The following is a 15,293-nucleotide window of genomic DNA, read 5'->3' on the forward strand; positions in this document are numbered from 1 at the left end:
TGTTTTTACTGCATTCACATCTGCCCAGTCAAAATGCTCCAGGGGTTGAACCGCACCAGAGCTCGGTGAAAATGACTAAATGTTGGCTTGTGAAAGCGCCCCTGGAGAAGTGTTTGTGCGTACCTTATCGTTCCTGCTAGCAGAGGGTTAAAGGCGTAGAGCCAGTCGTTCATGTCTTTCTCGTTGTTGGCCTGCAGCAGGATTCCTCGATGTTTTGTGCACACAGCGAACGTGTTGGGAGTCTGAAAAGAAAACATCAAATATTTGTCATGCTGCACATGTCTTTGGGGTTTTCTATCCATATCGCATCGAGGTTGCTAAAAGAGAACCGTTTTTGAAAGTCTAGTGTCATACATCTGTTAAAAGTAACAATTTGATCTGGATAAATTAGCAGGAATACACTTGATGAATGGAGACTCCACCTTGAGCATGGCCTGCTGGTCTTCACTGTATTCCACCTGTGCTGTGGAGAGATTGAGGACACCCCGCTCCACCGGGTCCTTGTCGCTGTTGTAGATGAAGACGTAGGGCCGGCGCACAACCACAAAGTGCTTCACCCACGAGTTGGAGCGCGGCTCCATGAAGCTTAGGAAACCTTTCTTAGAAACTACCGATCTAAAAAGGAGCAAAAAAAGAAAAGAATCTCGTTTTATTTGAGAGAGTGCTTGTTTTCCAACGAACAAACATTTTGACTGCTTCCAGTTGAAAACACCCAGATTCCAAAATCCATTCACATCATGTCAGCTTGGACTGGAAAACAAGATGATCTACCTTTGTTTGGGCTGCATCTCATATTGACTTAAACAACAAAAGAGCAACCATGTCAGGACTCACCCTGGCCTCATTTCTTCAATATCAGGCACCAAGTTGAGGAACTCGTTCTTTCCAGCCAGTGCAAGGTAGGAGGTCTCCAGAGTCGGAACCATGGGGAAGTTTTCATAGTCGGAGCAGGAGGGACTGGAGGCCCGGGAGCTGTTCTCTGGGGTCCTGGGGGAACAAAGTACCCTGAGTTAGCACTGGCCAATACACTCAATAATAAATAGTGTTTGGAAATTTGGCAGTAAGCTTGCAATATTCTATACAGACACCGAGAGATATATTTAGACATAAAATATGTGATAAATAAAAGTTTTACCTCTGGTCTATGGAACCACAGCGGGAGTCAGACAGAGAAGGGCAGGTGGAGGAGGGGGTGAGAGTGGCACTGCTGAAGCTGGTCACTGATGGGTCACGTCCCATCGGTGAGATGTCAGACAGCTGAGGGGAAAAGAACATGAAATACTTGGTAAACACACAAGTTTATCTTCAAAATAAAACTCTGTAAGAGGATATATATATAGATTATTGGAGACTGCAGTGCTGATACTAAAGTAACTAGTACGAGCACTGAGATCAAGCCATACCAGAGAGTGCACATGAATGAACTAATATTACAGTTTAGAGTTTCTTTCCAACATTACTCACCTTGCAGTCACTAATACTGTTGAACACTTGGTTATATTCACTGTTGAAGGTATGTGTCAGAAGGCGAAGGCACTACAATAAAACAAAAAATTAGACTGATTAGCAAAAGGTGGAGGCAGCTGCTACCAGTAATCACCATGCAGCAGAGAAGAAAGTATCACTGTCAGTATCCCATAATACTGAAGTTAGTACCCTAGTGGCGAGCTCCTTCTCACGATCCACCAGGCTCTCGATGTCGGCCGAGTCATAACCGCTGCTCTCGCTGGGCGTGATGGCGCTTTCAAAGGTGGTGCTGGAGATCTGCGAGGAGATGGAGGTGGAGGTGGACAGGCTGCCGGTGCTCATGCTGGGGGATAGCAACTCGCTCAGGGACTTGGTGGTGGGAGCTGTTCCCAGGGGAGCATCATCTCCCAGCTTCTCCTTCAGCAGTAGCAGGTGACGGGTCTTCTCCACCTGGATGAGCGACAGGGGAGGGGTTAAGTACAAGTTAAATTTCCATTGTAAGATGTAAGTAGGAACGTATTAGACGGGGACACAGTGGGGAGATGAGGCCAAGCTTTGGCAGGTCAAAAAAAGGGTCAAAGATTGGAGGTGATTGTGACCCACCTCATGCATCTGCTCCATTTTCTCCAGCTCCCATTGGTGCTCCAGGATAAGACTGTCTCCTCTGGGCCTCCAGCCAGCCAGGTTCTCTTCTCCACGCACATAAGCCACCGATGTGTCCAGAATCTTTCTCCTCCTACGCTGCATCCCTGTTACACATCAGGACCAAGCTTTCAGAGGACTCTTGATAAACTGACAGCCTGTCTTCAAACATGTCTTGATTATCTCTGCTCACCTGGGCTTCCAGAGTCAGACATCTTGCACAAGCCCAGCTCATAGATGCCAGTGACTCGATTGCTGTAATGAATCAAGAAGAAATTTGACTTTCAAAAGTACTGGATATTACACGATCCAGCTGTCACAGTACGGCAGTCTGAAGTCTTACCAGTCAGGGGTTTTAGAGTATCCACTCCCAAAGAGGTTCCTGAGGGAACGGGGAGGAGAGATCTTTGCATCTCTGGAGTAGAAGACCATGCAGATGTCTTTGGTAATAATAGCAGGCTGGATGCAATGGTCCAGCTGTAAAGAGAAGACCAAGTGAAGAGGTTAGATACGTTGACATACAGAGAGATACAACATAGAGCTCAATGCAAAAAGGTCAAACAAAGAAGAGCAATGACTGACCTCCAGATATGCAGACAGGGTCATGTAGATCTTCTCTCCATAAGGAGTGACTCGGTTTAGCAGGAGGGAGTTGTGCAGGGAGCTGTCCCACACTGCCTCGAAGCGGTAAAACGTCCTGAAGAGGAAAACCAAAAGAATCTTTACTTGGAAACGAAATTACAGAGAAATATACTTGCTTCGTGTTATCTTCTGTAAAGTCTAGACTGTGTTTTAGTAGCTAGTCTTCAACTACAAAGCAACAAAATAGACACATTTTCTAAATAACCACTTGGTGTGTTAGACATCTTTCTGTCATTGGTGTGCTGAATATGACCATGACAGCATACTTTGGCCAGTGGCTGAAGTGGCCCTCACACCTATCACTTGTCACTGCAAGATGTGAGGAAGCACATTGAGGTGAGAGCTCGACAATAGACACAACGTGATCAGAAAGCAGGACAGTGGGTGCAGCGAGCTGCGCCTGTGACCCAGCAAGCAGAATATACCTCATAGTATCAATTTAAAGATTAAACTACTTTACAGATATACAAACCCCCAAAAAATACATTATTTTTACTGCTATTTAACAGCACATTGTTGAATAGAAATGACTGTTGGTGAGGCTCTTTCGGAGGGTTACACCGTTCCTCTCTTTGGCAGCAGGGGGCACTCCTGCCTACAGGCTGAGAGCCAGAGCTGCCCTGGTGGTGCCTCAATGACCTCGGCTGTTATTGAGCCATGACTCACTCAGTGGATGACAGCTGAGAAGAAAGCATTCATTTGGAATCTGGGTGCCACACAACAGCAACATACTGTGAAATAAACTATTACACAAAAGGGTTTTGCATTTGCATGTAAGATTGCCTTTACTTGTCCATAAATAAGTTGGAATGAGATTCGTTCTTTCAGATGCTAAATATTGACGGAAATAAAGGCAAACCCAATGCAACATGCCAACAAAAACACAAACTGTGGAGAAGTTATTTCTATGAATCTATGGGACTAAAGAGAAGCATAACGATCTTTCACAGAAGGAGCCGTATGTTCTCTGGTTACAGATACCTATCAATATCCTTATCAATAGAAAGCCTGAGCACAATCAGAGTCCAGCCGCAGCGAGAGGAGAGTGCACAAACGAAAAGAGAGAAGCACAGAGAGTCAGGCAACAGAGACAATGAGCAAATTAACAGGACAATCAACAGCAGTGAGAATGGAAATGGTCATGCAGTGATTCCACTGAGCCGTCAGCGACACACACACACACACCAATGTTGCCTGATACAGTTTTTAAACTGTAACTATCATCAACATGTGGCAATTGTGTAAAAAATGACATAATAACCAAGTTGATATTGGCTGTATTCCAGAAAAGAAAGTGTTTGAGTTTAAACTGACAAGCAGAATGTCAACAACAAACTTCTCTTGGCACCAATAAATCTATATAAACACCAATAAATCAATATAAACCTTGAAAGGTTGTGTCCACTGAATATATGTGGTTTATTAAGTACCTGTTGGAGTTGTGGGACGACTTAATGTTCTTGGCAGAAATGATGTTGAGGGACAGGACAGAGTCAGCGGCGCTTTCGTCCACTTCGGTCTTGCTCCTGATCCGACCTGGTGGGACACCGCAGCACAACATCAACATCCCGCCACGGATTCAAAAGGCCGTGTGTATGAACTCAGCCACAGAGTAGTTTAAGACCAGTCGTCACAGTGTCCAGACACACATGCCCGTTTATCACTAGCCTCTCTGGATAGAAATGTCAGCAGCACAAAGTGTAACATGTGAAATGTAATTATTTCGTCCATCAGCTACAGCTACAGTGTAAACTCCTGAAAGAGAGAGGCGGCCACAGACACAACTACACAGACTGGAATTCTGACTGAGGAAATATTCCCACTGCTGCCTCACTAGCTGAACTTCCTGAGAGACAATAGATGAACCATATGGTCAGGGTATCTTATTTGGGTCTCTGGTGCGTGTTTGCTGAGCGAGCGATACCCGATGCTCACCCACGACAAGCTCGCGAACGTCCTTCCAGTGGAGCTCGCTTCCCTTCTCATGGATGAGAGTCACAGTGATCCTCCGCTGGATGCCCTGCAGCACACATGACAGGAGTTTAGGATCATAGCAGGCAGAGCTATAATTAAGTTAAGATTCTCAATGTTTTTTGTGAAGAAGAAATATCATTTATTGGATTACAAGAAGGAAAATATGACGTTCATTTTGATTTTGTGTGTCTGAACATTGCTATTGTCTTTATAACATGTGTGATCAGTGTCTGCGATTAGTAGGAATCAGTGTAGATCTCCAGTACCTGGTGCAGTAGGTAGGTGCCATTGCAGGGCAGGCCTCCACTGTGATCCACTACAGCTGGGATGTACCTGTGGAAGGAGGGAGGTCATACTTCGCATGTCAAACTTACCAATTAAAATGTCTTGTGAAACTACAAGATCTCACATCATGTGTCTTTTTAAAACGAGACTGTGTGTGGATACAAGATGAATGTGTCGACACTCACTCTCCGGTGGGCTCCAGTTCGCTGATCTCAAACCAGACCAGCAGGTCGTACTTGCTGACGCACTGACCCAGGTTGGACTTGGTGATGGTGTTCAACTTGGTAGCTGCAACTGAATACACACACATAAGCTCTATATTCATTTCAGAGGGGATGAAGAAAAACAGGTGATAGATATTAAGTATATTACTAAATGGAGGCTGGATGTGATGTGACCACACCGCTGACCCTGGACTGAGCAATCAGCCCACATATATTCTGTAACATCAATACTTAAAGGACGTGTTAATCACAAAGTCCATTATTAATAAAATAAGCTGGACACAAAAAAGAGGCAATCAAACATAATACATTCAAACCCAACACTTGCACATACTGAGATGCTATAAAGAGCTAAATCCCAGATTACACCACACCCTGCTGTCTGACACTTCAGGATTATGTTCCTGTTGAAACAGGCTAATCTCTGAGGCACAGTTGAAATGAACGTGAGAACTATCGTAATTGGACTGCAGCTGCACCTGTAAAGGCCTCTGCAATCTGATTTATGCTGTGGATGTTACTGTATGTCAGTAGTCCTCTATGATTATGAGGAATACAATTTTTCAATATCTGTCTAAAGATTCGTATGCAGCAGATTTACCTGACGGTGTCGGCTGACTGGACCTAAATAGACCTGCAGCGAGGTGCAGCACACATCACCACTGCAGAGCTTTGTGGTGCTACTGCCTGCAGCCACACAGCACAGCACTAGTCTAACCACTACTACAGCACAGGTGTATCTAATGCCCGAGCTACGACAGTGTCCGCTGTACCAACCATGGTGCCTGGGCACAATTAGCACAGGGTCATTGGGCACTGGGAGGAAGATGAAGTGAGAGAGCTGGTCAGCCTCATCCTCCAGACTGGCCACGGCAGTGGAGGCCAGGGCGTTGGCGTGCTCGGACAGCGTGTCCAGCACTTTGCAGTTCACATAGCCAGTCATCAGGTAGCGGACCAACTCTATCTTACGGGTATGGTCTAGGGTTTCAGTGTTTAATATTGTACGAATGGTGAGAAAGATTGGAGGGAAGTGTGAAAAGGGAAATGTGGAAGGGGGAGGATGGAGTTGGGTAAGAGGATTATAGATGGTGTGAGTGATTAAATAAAGAGGAAAAGAAATCCAAAGGAAGCGAGAAATGGAGAAATTGAAGGAAATATGAGGCATGCTGATATAACCGTAACACACAGAAGAAATATGCTGAAATGAGGGTGACCGGTGTAGAACATATTGCAGTTACAGTATGTGGGGTGATGATATTAAAATCCGTACCTGGTTTAGACAGAGGCATGGGAATAGGGTAGTATTTCCTCGATGGTGTTGGTGGACTGTTAAAATAAATGTACAATTAACTTACAGTACAGAAACCAATTTTTACTAAATCTGTCAGGTGGAAATGTAAATAATTACAGAATAAGAACAACATTTTAAAAGTAATACAGAATAATCTCTACAAAAGCATGTTTTTAGGAACCACACCCACCTAATCAGGTCCTGGCCATGGAAATGCAGCTGGTGCTGCTGGTAGTGGCCGAACACCTCAAACACAATGGGCTTGCTCTTGATGTACTCAATGAAGGACTCTGTGACCTCAACTGAAATCTGCTCAGTCAAACATTCAAAAAAGGGGGTGTCAAAATGTACCAACATAGAGTTGTGTTTATTTGTTAGGGAGTGTGTGTGTGTGTGTGTGTGTGTGTGTGTGTGTGTGTGCTCTCACGTTCTGGACGTGGTAAAAGCCCAGAGGAGCTCCTTTGCCGGTGTTCTTCAGTGGCTCAGTGGAAAAAGCCTCGTCATGACGATGCAGGAAACTATGGAAAGAAACATGAATGTGTAAGTGTATCATTTTAATTTGTAAAAATAAAATGAGGGTGTTTTGAATGTCATCAACCAGAATGATTGAGCTAGAATTTAGAGTCACTTTCTAACATCGTCAGGAAATTACTTGTAAATAGTATTACTATTTATCAAATCCTCTGAGGCCGTTTTAACTGCATAACTTTGATATTAAGATGTAGTTACCACAAACTATTTTTGAGGATTCTGGACTTACTTGAATTGGCAGAAGATATCTGCGTACTCTGGGGGGACGCCATTGGCCTGGAGCACAGTAACACGGAAGGTAAAGATGCTGCCCACCTCCAGCTGGCCTGCCAGGTCATCGCCATCACCACCACTTAGCTTAGTGTCAGCGATGTTACCAAGCTTCAGGTCTGAAGACAACACAGGGGAAGGTTAGGACTTGAGCTGAGATTAATTGAACATGAGCTGCACCTGCTTTGTGCATTGCAATCTGCACAATACAATCAGACTGGTTTCTGCACATTACCACGCTTGTGATTTATGCAAACATTCCTTCACAAGGTAAGAGCAGCAGTCTCATTTCCATGACTATACAGTTGAAGCCCTCATTTGCGTTCAACCATCTGCCAAGCATGTCCCTTTGGGCTGAAAGGTTGAAATTTATGAGCAGAGAGGTGAAGGTCTGGAAGCCATACCCATGTCATTGATTCTGTTGAGCTCTTCTGGGGGTGTGATGACCTCTGAACTCTGGCCCTGACCCTCCACAAAGCGCAGCTCTTCCAGGGACAAGTCCGAGCGGGTCATGACCGTGGTAGGAAAGTCATTCTGATTGGTTTAAAAAGGAGAAAGAAGCGAAAGTAGGAAGACATTAATATATAGCTCGGAGCAAGAAAAGAAAGAAAAAAATCCACCTGTGAATGCATTTATATTATTGTGCCACATTGGATGAATTAAGGATTAAGACTGAAAATATGCCATTTCTTATGTATATTTATTTTTAATAAATTGAATAAACAGTATAAAACTCCAACGAAAAACTATTTCCTCTTCCGACTTCACGTTTTAACCCAATATTATACACCAACTCTCTCGCACAGATAAACTAGAATGGGCACTCGGTAGAGCGCATACCTTCGCATATCACAAGATTGTGCATTGAATTATGAACATTTTGGCATTAGTTGCATGCCAATTGAATAACAATTGAACGTGCTATGGTAAAAAGAAGATTTTGACCTTTCCATGACCTTGACCTTTGACCCGATTGATCCCAAAATCTAATCAAATGGTCCCCGGATAATAACCAATCATCCCACCAAATTTCATGTGATTCAAGAAGATTTTGACCTTTTCATGACCTTGACCTTTGACCCGATCGATCCCAAAATCTAATCAAATGGTCCCCGGATAATAACCAATCATCCCACCAAATTTCATGCGATTCGGTTTTAAACTTTTTTGTTATGAGAGGAACACGCATACAAATAAATAAATAAATAAATAATATACGATCAAAAAAAATACTTCCCTTCAAGTTTGAAACTACTTTCATGTGACATGGGCTTACCTTTTTGAAATACTCATCATCAAAGGAAATCTTGGCAGTTCCTGACTGTCTCACTCCTGACCCGTAGTCTGGGGCCTCCTCATCAGCTACAAAGAGACAAACCAGACTTTATCAGGATCTATCGCGGACACGGCTGACTTAAGCTGTCAGAGCAAATCAAAAGGAAGACACAGAGAATCTAAGGGAGTCTCTCACCACCAGAACTCAAAATAAAAGTTGGAACTATTTATTCAGCCATTTGATTTGCATTAAATATATTGAATTGATACACAGTAAGTGACAATAAGTATGTAGCCTGTGCATGAAGATCCCAACAGTCTTGCTCATTAATCTCATTTATTACTCACCAGCTATAGCCTGGACCCCCACGCGCAGGAACCCACGCACCTCGCCCTTCTCCGTTACTATAGCAACACGGTGCACCAGTGGTACAGGGTACAGCAGGTTGCTCAAGTACACGAAAGCTCTGAGTAAAAAGGAGGAGAGAAACTTAAACAACGGATTCTGGTGCAGTGTGAAACAATAGCTGCCTTTGGATCCAGAGAACATTAGAATATATATATATATATATATATATTGAATTTAATTAATCCTATTAAAAGCAAATGAAATATAAACTTGTTAATCTGTTGTCACACTATTTTTCTCAATATGATCCATAAATTGACAAATATGCCTAACAAAGGATTTAAAACATCATAATGAGCACAAACATGTCCAGTGGTTGGCAATTATTAATGACGACTATATCATGCAGTAACACATTAATGACAATTATGCTAAGGGTAGAGCCAAAACAAAACAATGAAGAAACAATAAACATAAATCATAATTGCTGCAGTGGACTGAAATCAGAGGCAGTTCCAACCAACCACTTTATTTTTAAACTGTACAACGGAGTGATGCCAGATCACCAGGGATGCGGCGGTAAATGCTGTAAGAGTGGTTTATTGTGTCGTATTTTTAGACATGTTGGTCTCTAACTCACACACTCGCTGACATTTTGTTCTGAAGAGCGTGATTTGTTTTGCTGCACCCCAGGTGACCTGCTCTCTCTCTGCCGCCCCTCCCTGCCCCTCAAGGTTGAGGCGGAGGAAAGATATCAATCTGTAAAACCTCTGAAGGCACAGTGACGAAGTGGCAGAGCTACGGCTGTTGTCCATTGCTCAGCTCCGACGTTTGTGATTTCAAATGGCGCTGCAGCATATTATTTTTGTCTTGACAATGCATTAAAACAAACTCTAATAAGCATTATTATGGGACTATCAGTGAGTTAATATTATCTACAATAGTTTTCAATTTAAAAAAAAAAAGCAAACAAGGTTATACAAACAAATGTTTATGTCATAAATTAAATTAAAAAACAACGGATTTAACGATAAAAAATAAATGAAAGATAATCAACTTAGACACAGTAATAAATACATGGCGTTCACACACACACAGATGGGAGTTAGTCAGCACTGTGATGGTGGCGCGGGATGAGGCGTCACGCTGGGAGGAGGTGGAGGGAAACAGGATGATGGCTTTTCAATTCTTGTGAACCAAGTCTAAATTAAAAGTAACTCTTACAAAGCAAGTCTGTGAGCACAAAAGCATGACTAATCATGTTAAACTCAAAATATGGTCCAATTTATCTCTGCAAAGCTGCTATGAATGCATGATCAGATTCTGAAAATATCCTTTCACTAAGGAGGGTTTACTGATAATTAATAAGGGATGTGCTTCAGTATTTGCTCACATTTTCTTAGACTGATTTGCCAGCTACCAAGATAATATTTAAATTGATATTGAATATGTATTTAAACATCTACTGAAAACTGTTATTGGGTGCAACATCAGTCTGTCAACCATCTATCTTAACATATCCAAAGACATGAACTGCACTGAATGAATTCATCCATTTTCATTTATACTTTTTTACATGAAGTGTTTTCTACACTCATTAATATTTATGCATTTAAAAATAAGCCCAAAACAAAGCCATCATCCAACCAAACTCCTTCCAGTCCGTGTGTGGAGGATGAGGTCATGCCACTGCACGGTCACCAACCTTCCCACCAGGATAAACCAGGGGGAGCGGTCATAGAAGGGATCCTGGCCGTCACTGAAGATGTCGGAGCCCTCTTCGGTGCCGGTATCGGAGCTGGTGTCATCCACAAAAGCCTCATCGTCTATCAAGTCGGACATCTCGCTCTGTCGCTCGTCCGCCAGCTCTGTAATCTCCGAGTCAGTGGTGGAGAAGGTAGGCGAGGGAGTGCGGTCAGCCAAGTGCTCGTTAACACAACCGTGGAAGATGGGCGCGCTGAGCGGGTTGGTAGTTTGGGAACAGTGGCAAGAACCAGGGAAAGGTAACAATGGAGTGATAGAAGAGTTAAAGACACTACATCAAGTAGAAGATGTGACATTTTGACAGTAGTTTTTCACAAATGGTATGTTGTTTGGTAGTTTCCTACAACACATACAATATAATGTATGATGTACCAAAACAACAAGAGTAGCCATACATTGATTTGTAAAGATGGCACACGCTTACCTTGGTCAGCTAAACCAAATTATATTTAGAATTTTATTTTCTGATACTTTCAAAGCTCTTGCAAATGCAAAAGAAGGATTCATTTAATAAATAGCTGGCATTACAATAAGTTGGAAGGTGTCACAGCAATTTATAGAAACTACAATTGAAATGTCACTTTAAAAAGGATTAACATGTAAATCTTCTAATGTATGCTGGCACAAGAGGATGAAATACAAAATGCTATTCACAAGCTTTTGGACTGGAAGGGATATAAACATGAGGATGGCAAAAGACTCAGCAAAATGTTACAGATACATGGATATGAAACAATGTATGATCCAAAAAACAACATAAAAACAATTCCAAATGTGATGTAAAATAAAATGAACAAATACACAAATAAATATTGACATGAAATTAAGAACACAGTCACAAATGGAACGTCAAATTATAAACATAACAAAATATACAATGAAAGATTTATGATGCAACAAAGTAAAACGAAACAAAAAATGATTTCAAAACATGTGACAGCACTAATACACAAGAAAATAATATGTCAAAAATAATCTGACCACGAAAATGAAAAACGAAACGGAAGGAAACGCATCGACCCATTTCAAATAAAGCGACAATAACAAAACGTTCTAGAAATCTAACAAGAAACAAGCACACAACAAAAACAGTTTTCAAACAGGATGTTTGGTGCAAACTGCTGTGACATCGACAGTATTGTCTGTATTGTTTCTGTATTTGTGTTACGTACCTCCCCACGAGTTTAAACCAATGAAAGCGATCATAGAAGGGGTCATTTCCCGTCAGAGGGCCCTCGTCATCCTCCTGGTTGGCGGAGGCCATTTCTCCAGCGCGGTCATACATCTCTCTCATCTGTTCCAGCCTCTGCCTGCAAACGAGACAGAGTCCAGGGCACTGAGCATTTAATGAGAAGCAGAGAGAGAATATACGGCACACCTAATGGATGTCAGCTTCATTCATTCAATTCATTGTACTTTTTCGTAAAAACATGTTCTGGTACTAAAGGCATGAGAAAAGATCTCACGTCCAGTCTGAGTGAGAAACCTGCAGATTGAATTAAACTTAAGATGTCCGAAACTGAAATGTGCACAATGGAGGACAAGTTTCACTTCCACCGGCTGAGTACATTAATATTAAAACGCATCCAACTAAAACCAGGACTCTATTTTTGGTATGAAGTGGCCATTACTTGAGTTTCTCAAGGGACCAGTAGTGCGTGGCTCCATTCTTCAGGTCCTGAACTTCTACGGCCACCACGGTGCGGGGGAAAGGCCTGGAGTCACGCTCCTTCTCTGGCTGTGAGGACAGGAGCTCGGGGGGCAATGGAGAGTACAGCGTGTCCGTCAGCAAGACAAACTGGAACTGGACCTGAAGAACGGGAGAGGCGGATGAAAAGGGAAGAATAAAAAGAAAGTATAACACACATCAAGTGAAAAATGGGCGTAAGAATCCATTCTGACTTGAAGCATCCTGATCTAGAGCTCTGAACCTTTATTCAAGATCGTTTGTCACTTACAAGACGCAGTAATCACTGTCTTTAAAATAATCTGATTTCTCTATGTGACAATGGTACATCAAATAAATCAAGAGTATGACATCATCTCGCCTTCATGTAGCTTCACAGTTAAACATCCCAGAACTTTGATGATCAATGTCTCAGAGGGTGATTCACCTCAGGATTTGAGGGCAACTAAATTGACGATCACTATTCTACATCATCTACATCATCCTGTACACACAAGTTGTATTCAGCTTTTAACATCTCACCTTTCCATGGACGGTTATTTTTCCCATTTTAATTATTTGGGCCTTTTTTAGGTCTGCTTTAAAAGTTTATAATTGTCTTCTTTTTTTATAGCTGAAAACCTGCCTTTGACAAATTCTAAACTACAAAAAAGTAAGCTGAAATACATTTGTTGCTTACTTTCTTCTTTAGCTCTACACTAATAGCATTGGCCTCCTTCAGGTAGACGGCGTTCCCCCACAGCTGGTCACGGAGGGAGGTGAACTGATGGTACCTCCACTTCCTGAAAGCCCACTGACCCAACTCAAACTCGTGCTGAGTCCACGGCACTGCAAGGAAAGAGGAGACACAGCTGATGTCAACACATGCACACACACACACACACACACACACACACACACACACGCTTGCACGCACACTCACCCACAGTAAATACACAGTAAATACACATGTAACCAAAAAGGACCATACCAGTGGTTTTACTTATTTTAGTCCAACTACAAACACAGAGTACTTTACATTAATGCCTGCAATTACAGGTAAACCATCATGTGAAAGTATTTTGAGTCGTCAATATTTCTTGCAAGCGGTGGCTGAGCTGAAAACCTTTTATGATGTTTTCAGGGAACTCCACGATCAGAATTACTGTCTGCTGCACATAAGCATTAAATTCACAAGCACAGTTTTAAGAAAATCAAACCGAGAAGAAGAAACAGGGAGGGGACATTGTGATGTTTCCGGCAAGAGCCAGTTGGTCAACCAAATGCAGAGAACGGGCGACCTCATCATCAAAAGTCAAAACACAGGAATGGAACCTGCGGTCGCTCTCAACTGAGTGACAACTATATTCCAGTGAATGGTTTTATTTTGACTATACATCATATCACCTTGATGGATGAGATGAGGTAATCATTTGCGTGTTTTTTAAAAAGGTTGGGTGAAATCAATAATGTTTAAAGACATTTAAGACACAATTAGGACTTCATCATCAACCAAGTCCGAAAAAAATATATTTGCCCTGTAAGTAAGTACAATAAGTATGGTCCCTTTGAGTAAAAGTAAAATGCTTTTTATCATTAGTAGTATGTTCCATTTCAAAGGAATTAGAGAAAACATATGGACTAGTTTCACTTAATACCTTAAATGAGTAATTAGTATGGCAACATTAACACATTTTAATTTGAATGAAGTTGATATTACGTTCTTCTATAAAACAACTATACGCACATCCTGGAAGTTTAGGCTCTGGACAGAAGTGTGGAAAAAAACAGAAAAGGGCATTATTATATTATATAATTGTAGATATTTAATATAGATATGTATAAACTATGTATGTTGGGATTTAACACCAGGTAAATAAATATCTGCAGGTAGGAAGATTTACAGTACACACCTTCTTCTTCCTCCTCCTCCTCCTCCTCCAACTCTTCTTCATCAGGTGTCTCAGCAACCAGAGAAATAGTCTCCACCTGTTTCTGAAGTTCCTGCAATTTGCTCTCGTACACCTGGACACCAACACACAGGGACAAAAAGAGAGAACATGGACGATTCTCCATCAGCAGCAACAACCGGTGAATTTAGCTCACCAAAATACCTCAAATGACTGAGTTACTGTCAAGTCTTCACTTGGAACGTCAACACTAGCAGTTTTATTTAAACATTAAAGAGAAGTAGTGAAAGCTTTGGTTACTGGTCTAATGGATACACATGCAGCTGGATCTAAGAACAAAGCAATGATACATGAACGTGGGATTAAAATAAGAAATAAAACTACAAATATGAAATAAATTGAATAGTTCTGGTCAAAGAATTATGAGAAATTATTGTAATTTATAGCCCAATTCTTTAGCCAATGCAATACATGGAAATTGTTCACCGTCTAAAATTAGTAGACAATCTTCTGTAAATATAATTTGATGAAACAATGACATGTTACATTCAGAGAGAAAAGGGTGGAATGGATGGAAGCGGATAGGTGCTGCTGGTCGAAGCCGAGTCAACTGTAATCCAATGAGGGGCGCCATCGTCATCAGAGCGGGACCTGCTGTGGGCCCGGTGACCTCATCCTGTTTGTTCAGTGTCTTCTGGGAAGACAATGAAGCCTTTCATCTGTCATTAACCTCCTCCCGGCCAAAATACTGCCAACAAGCTAAAAGCTGAATTCCCTCCATTCAAAAAGCCATAATGTACCATGTGAATAAAGCATTTGAAGCAAACATAAATATTCAAATACTCAAATAAGTTGAAGGATGGTAAAGGTTGAATGCAATGCCTAAAATCATAATCATGGGATGAGGTAAATGCCAACTCATCCAACTTTCATCACCATCGCATGTTGCACGGACACATGTGACATTGTCATGATGCAGTATATTAAACTCTAACGGGAATAA

General features: G+C 41.8%; 1 protein-coding gene across 23 annotated transcripts in view; it reads right to left on the reverse strand.

Moving 5' to 3' along the window:
* kif1b (kinesin family member 1B) overlaps nucleotides 1-15,293 on the reverse strand; it is a 60,271-nt gene that overhangs the window by 3,453 nt on the left and 41,525 nt on the right. For 8 of the 23 annotated variants that reach the window (XM_056423536.1, XM_056423544.1, XM_056423540.1 and 5 more), the window contains 29 exons: nucleotides 14,294-14,405; nucleotides 14,128-14,145; nucleotides 13,081-13,229; nucleotides 12,346-12,524; nucleotides 11,887-12,024; nucleotides 10,656-10,907; nucleotides 8,950-9,068; nucleotides 8,603-8,688; nucleotides 7,731-7,860; nucleotides 7,286-7,445; nucleotides 6,953-7,043; nucleotides 6,716-6,834; nucleotides 6,505-6,560; nucleotides 6,012-6,212; nucleotides 5,196-5,304; nucleotides 4,992-5,058; nucleotides 4,687-4,771; nucleotides 4,182-4,287; nucleotides 3,733-3,759; nucleotides 2,692-2,806; nucleotides 2,453-2,586; nucleotides 2,303-2,364; nucleotides 2,071-2,216; nucleotides 1,657-1,917; nucleotides 1,465-1,536; nucleotides 1,136-1,257; nucleotides 835-987; nucleotides 423-615; nucleotides 124-242 (listed from right to left, as the gene is read on the reverse strand). In XM_056423536.1, the coding sequence (XP_056279511.1) occupies nucleotides 124-242; nucleotides 423-615; nucleotides 835-987; nucleotides 1,136-1,257; nucleotides 1,465-1,536; nucleotides 1,657-1,917; nucleotides 2,071-2,216; nucleotides 2,303-2,364; nucleotides 2,453-2,586; nucleotides 2,692-2,806; nucleotides 3,733-3,759; nucleotides 4,182-4,287; nucleotides 4,687-4,771; nucleotides 4,992-5,058; nucleotides 5,196-5,304; nucleotides 6,012-6,212; nucleotides 6,505-6,560; nucleotides 6,716-6,834; nucleotides 6,953-7,043; nucleotides 7,286-7,445; nucleotides 7,731-7,860; nucleotides 8,603-8,688; nucleotides 8,950-9,068; nucleotides 10,656-10,907; nucleotides 11,887-12,024; nucleotides 12,346-12,524; nucleotides 13,081-13,229; nucleotides 14,128-14,145; nucleotides 14,294-14,405 (3,581 nt within the window). The remainder of the gene's footprint in view (nucleotides 1-123; nucleotides 243-422; nucleotides 616-834; nucleotides 988-1,135; nucleotides 1,258-1,464; nucleotides 1,537-1,656; nucleotides 1,918-2,070; nucleotides 2,217-2,302; nucleotides 2,365-2,452; nucleotides 2,587-2,691; nucleotides 2,807-3,732; nucleotides 3,760-4,181; nucleotides 4,288-4,686; nucleotides 4,772-4,991; nucleotides 5,059-5,195; nucleotides 5,305-6,011; nucleotides 6,213-6,504; nucleotides 6,561-6,715; nucleotides 6,835-6,952; nucleotides 7,044-7,285; nucleotides 7,446-7,730; nucleotides 7,861-8,602; nucleotides 8,689-8,949; nucleotides 9,069-10,655; nucleotides 10,908-11,886; nucleotides 12,025-12,345; nucleotides 12,525-13,080; nucleotides 13,230-14,127; nucleotides 14,146-14,293; nucleotides 14,406-15,293) is intronic. The other 15 variants (XM_056423554.1, XM_056423552.1, XM_056423553.1 and 12 more) reach the window with 8 other exon arrangements.

This window comes from Pseudoliparis swirei, chromosome 9 (genome assembly GCF_029220125.1).
Source record: "Pseudoliparis swirei isolate HS2019 ecotype Mariana Trench chromosome 9, NWPU_hadal_v1, whole genome shotgun sequence".
Lineage (NCBI taxonomy): Eukaryota > Metazoa > Chordata > Actinopteri > Perciformes > Liparidae > Pseudoliparis > Pseudoliparis swirei.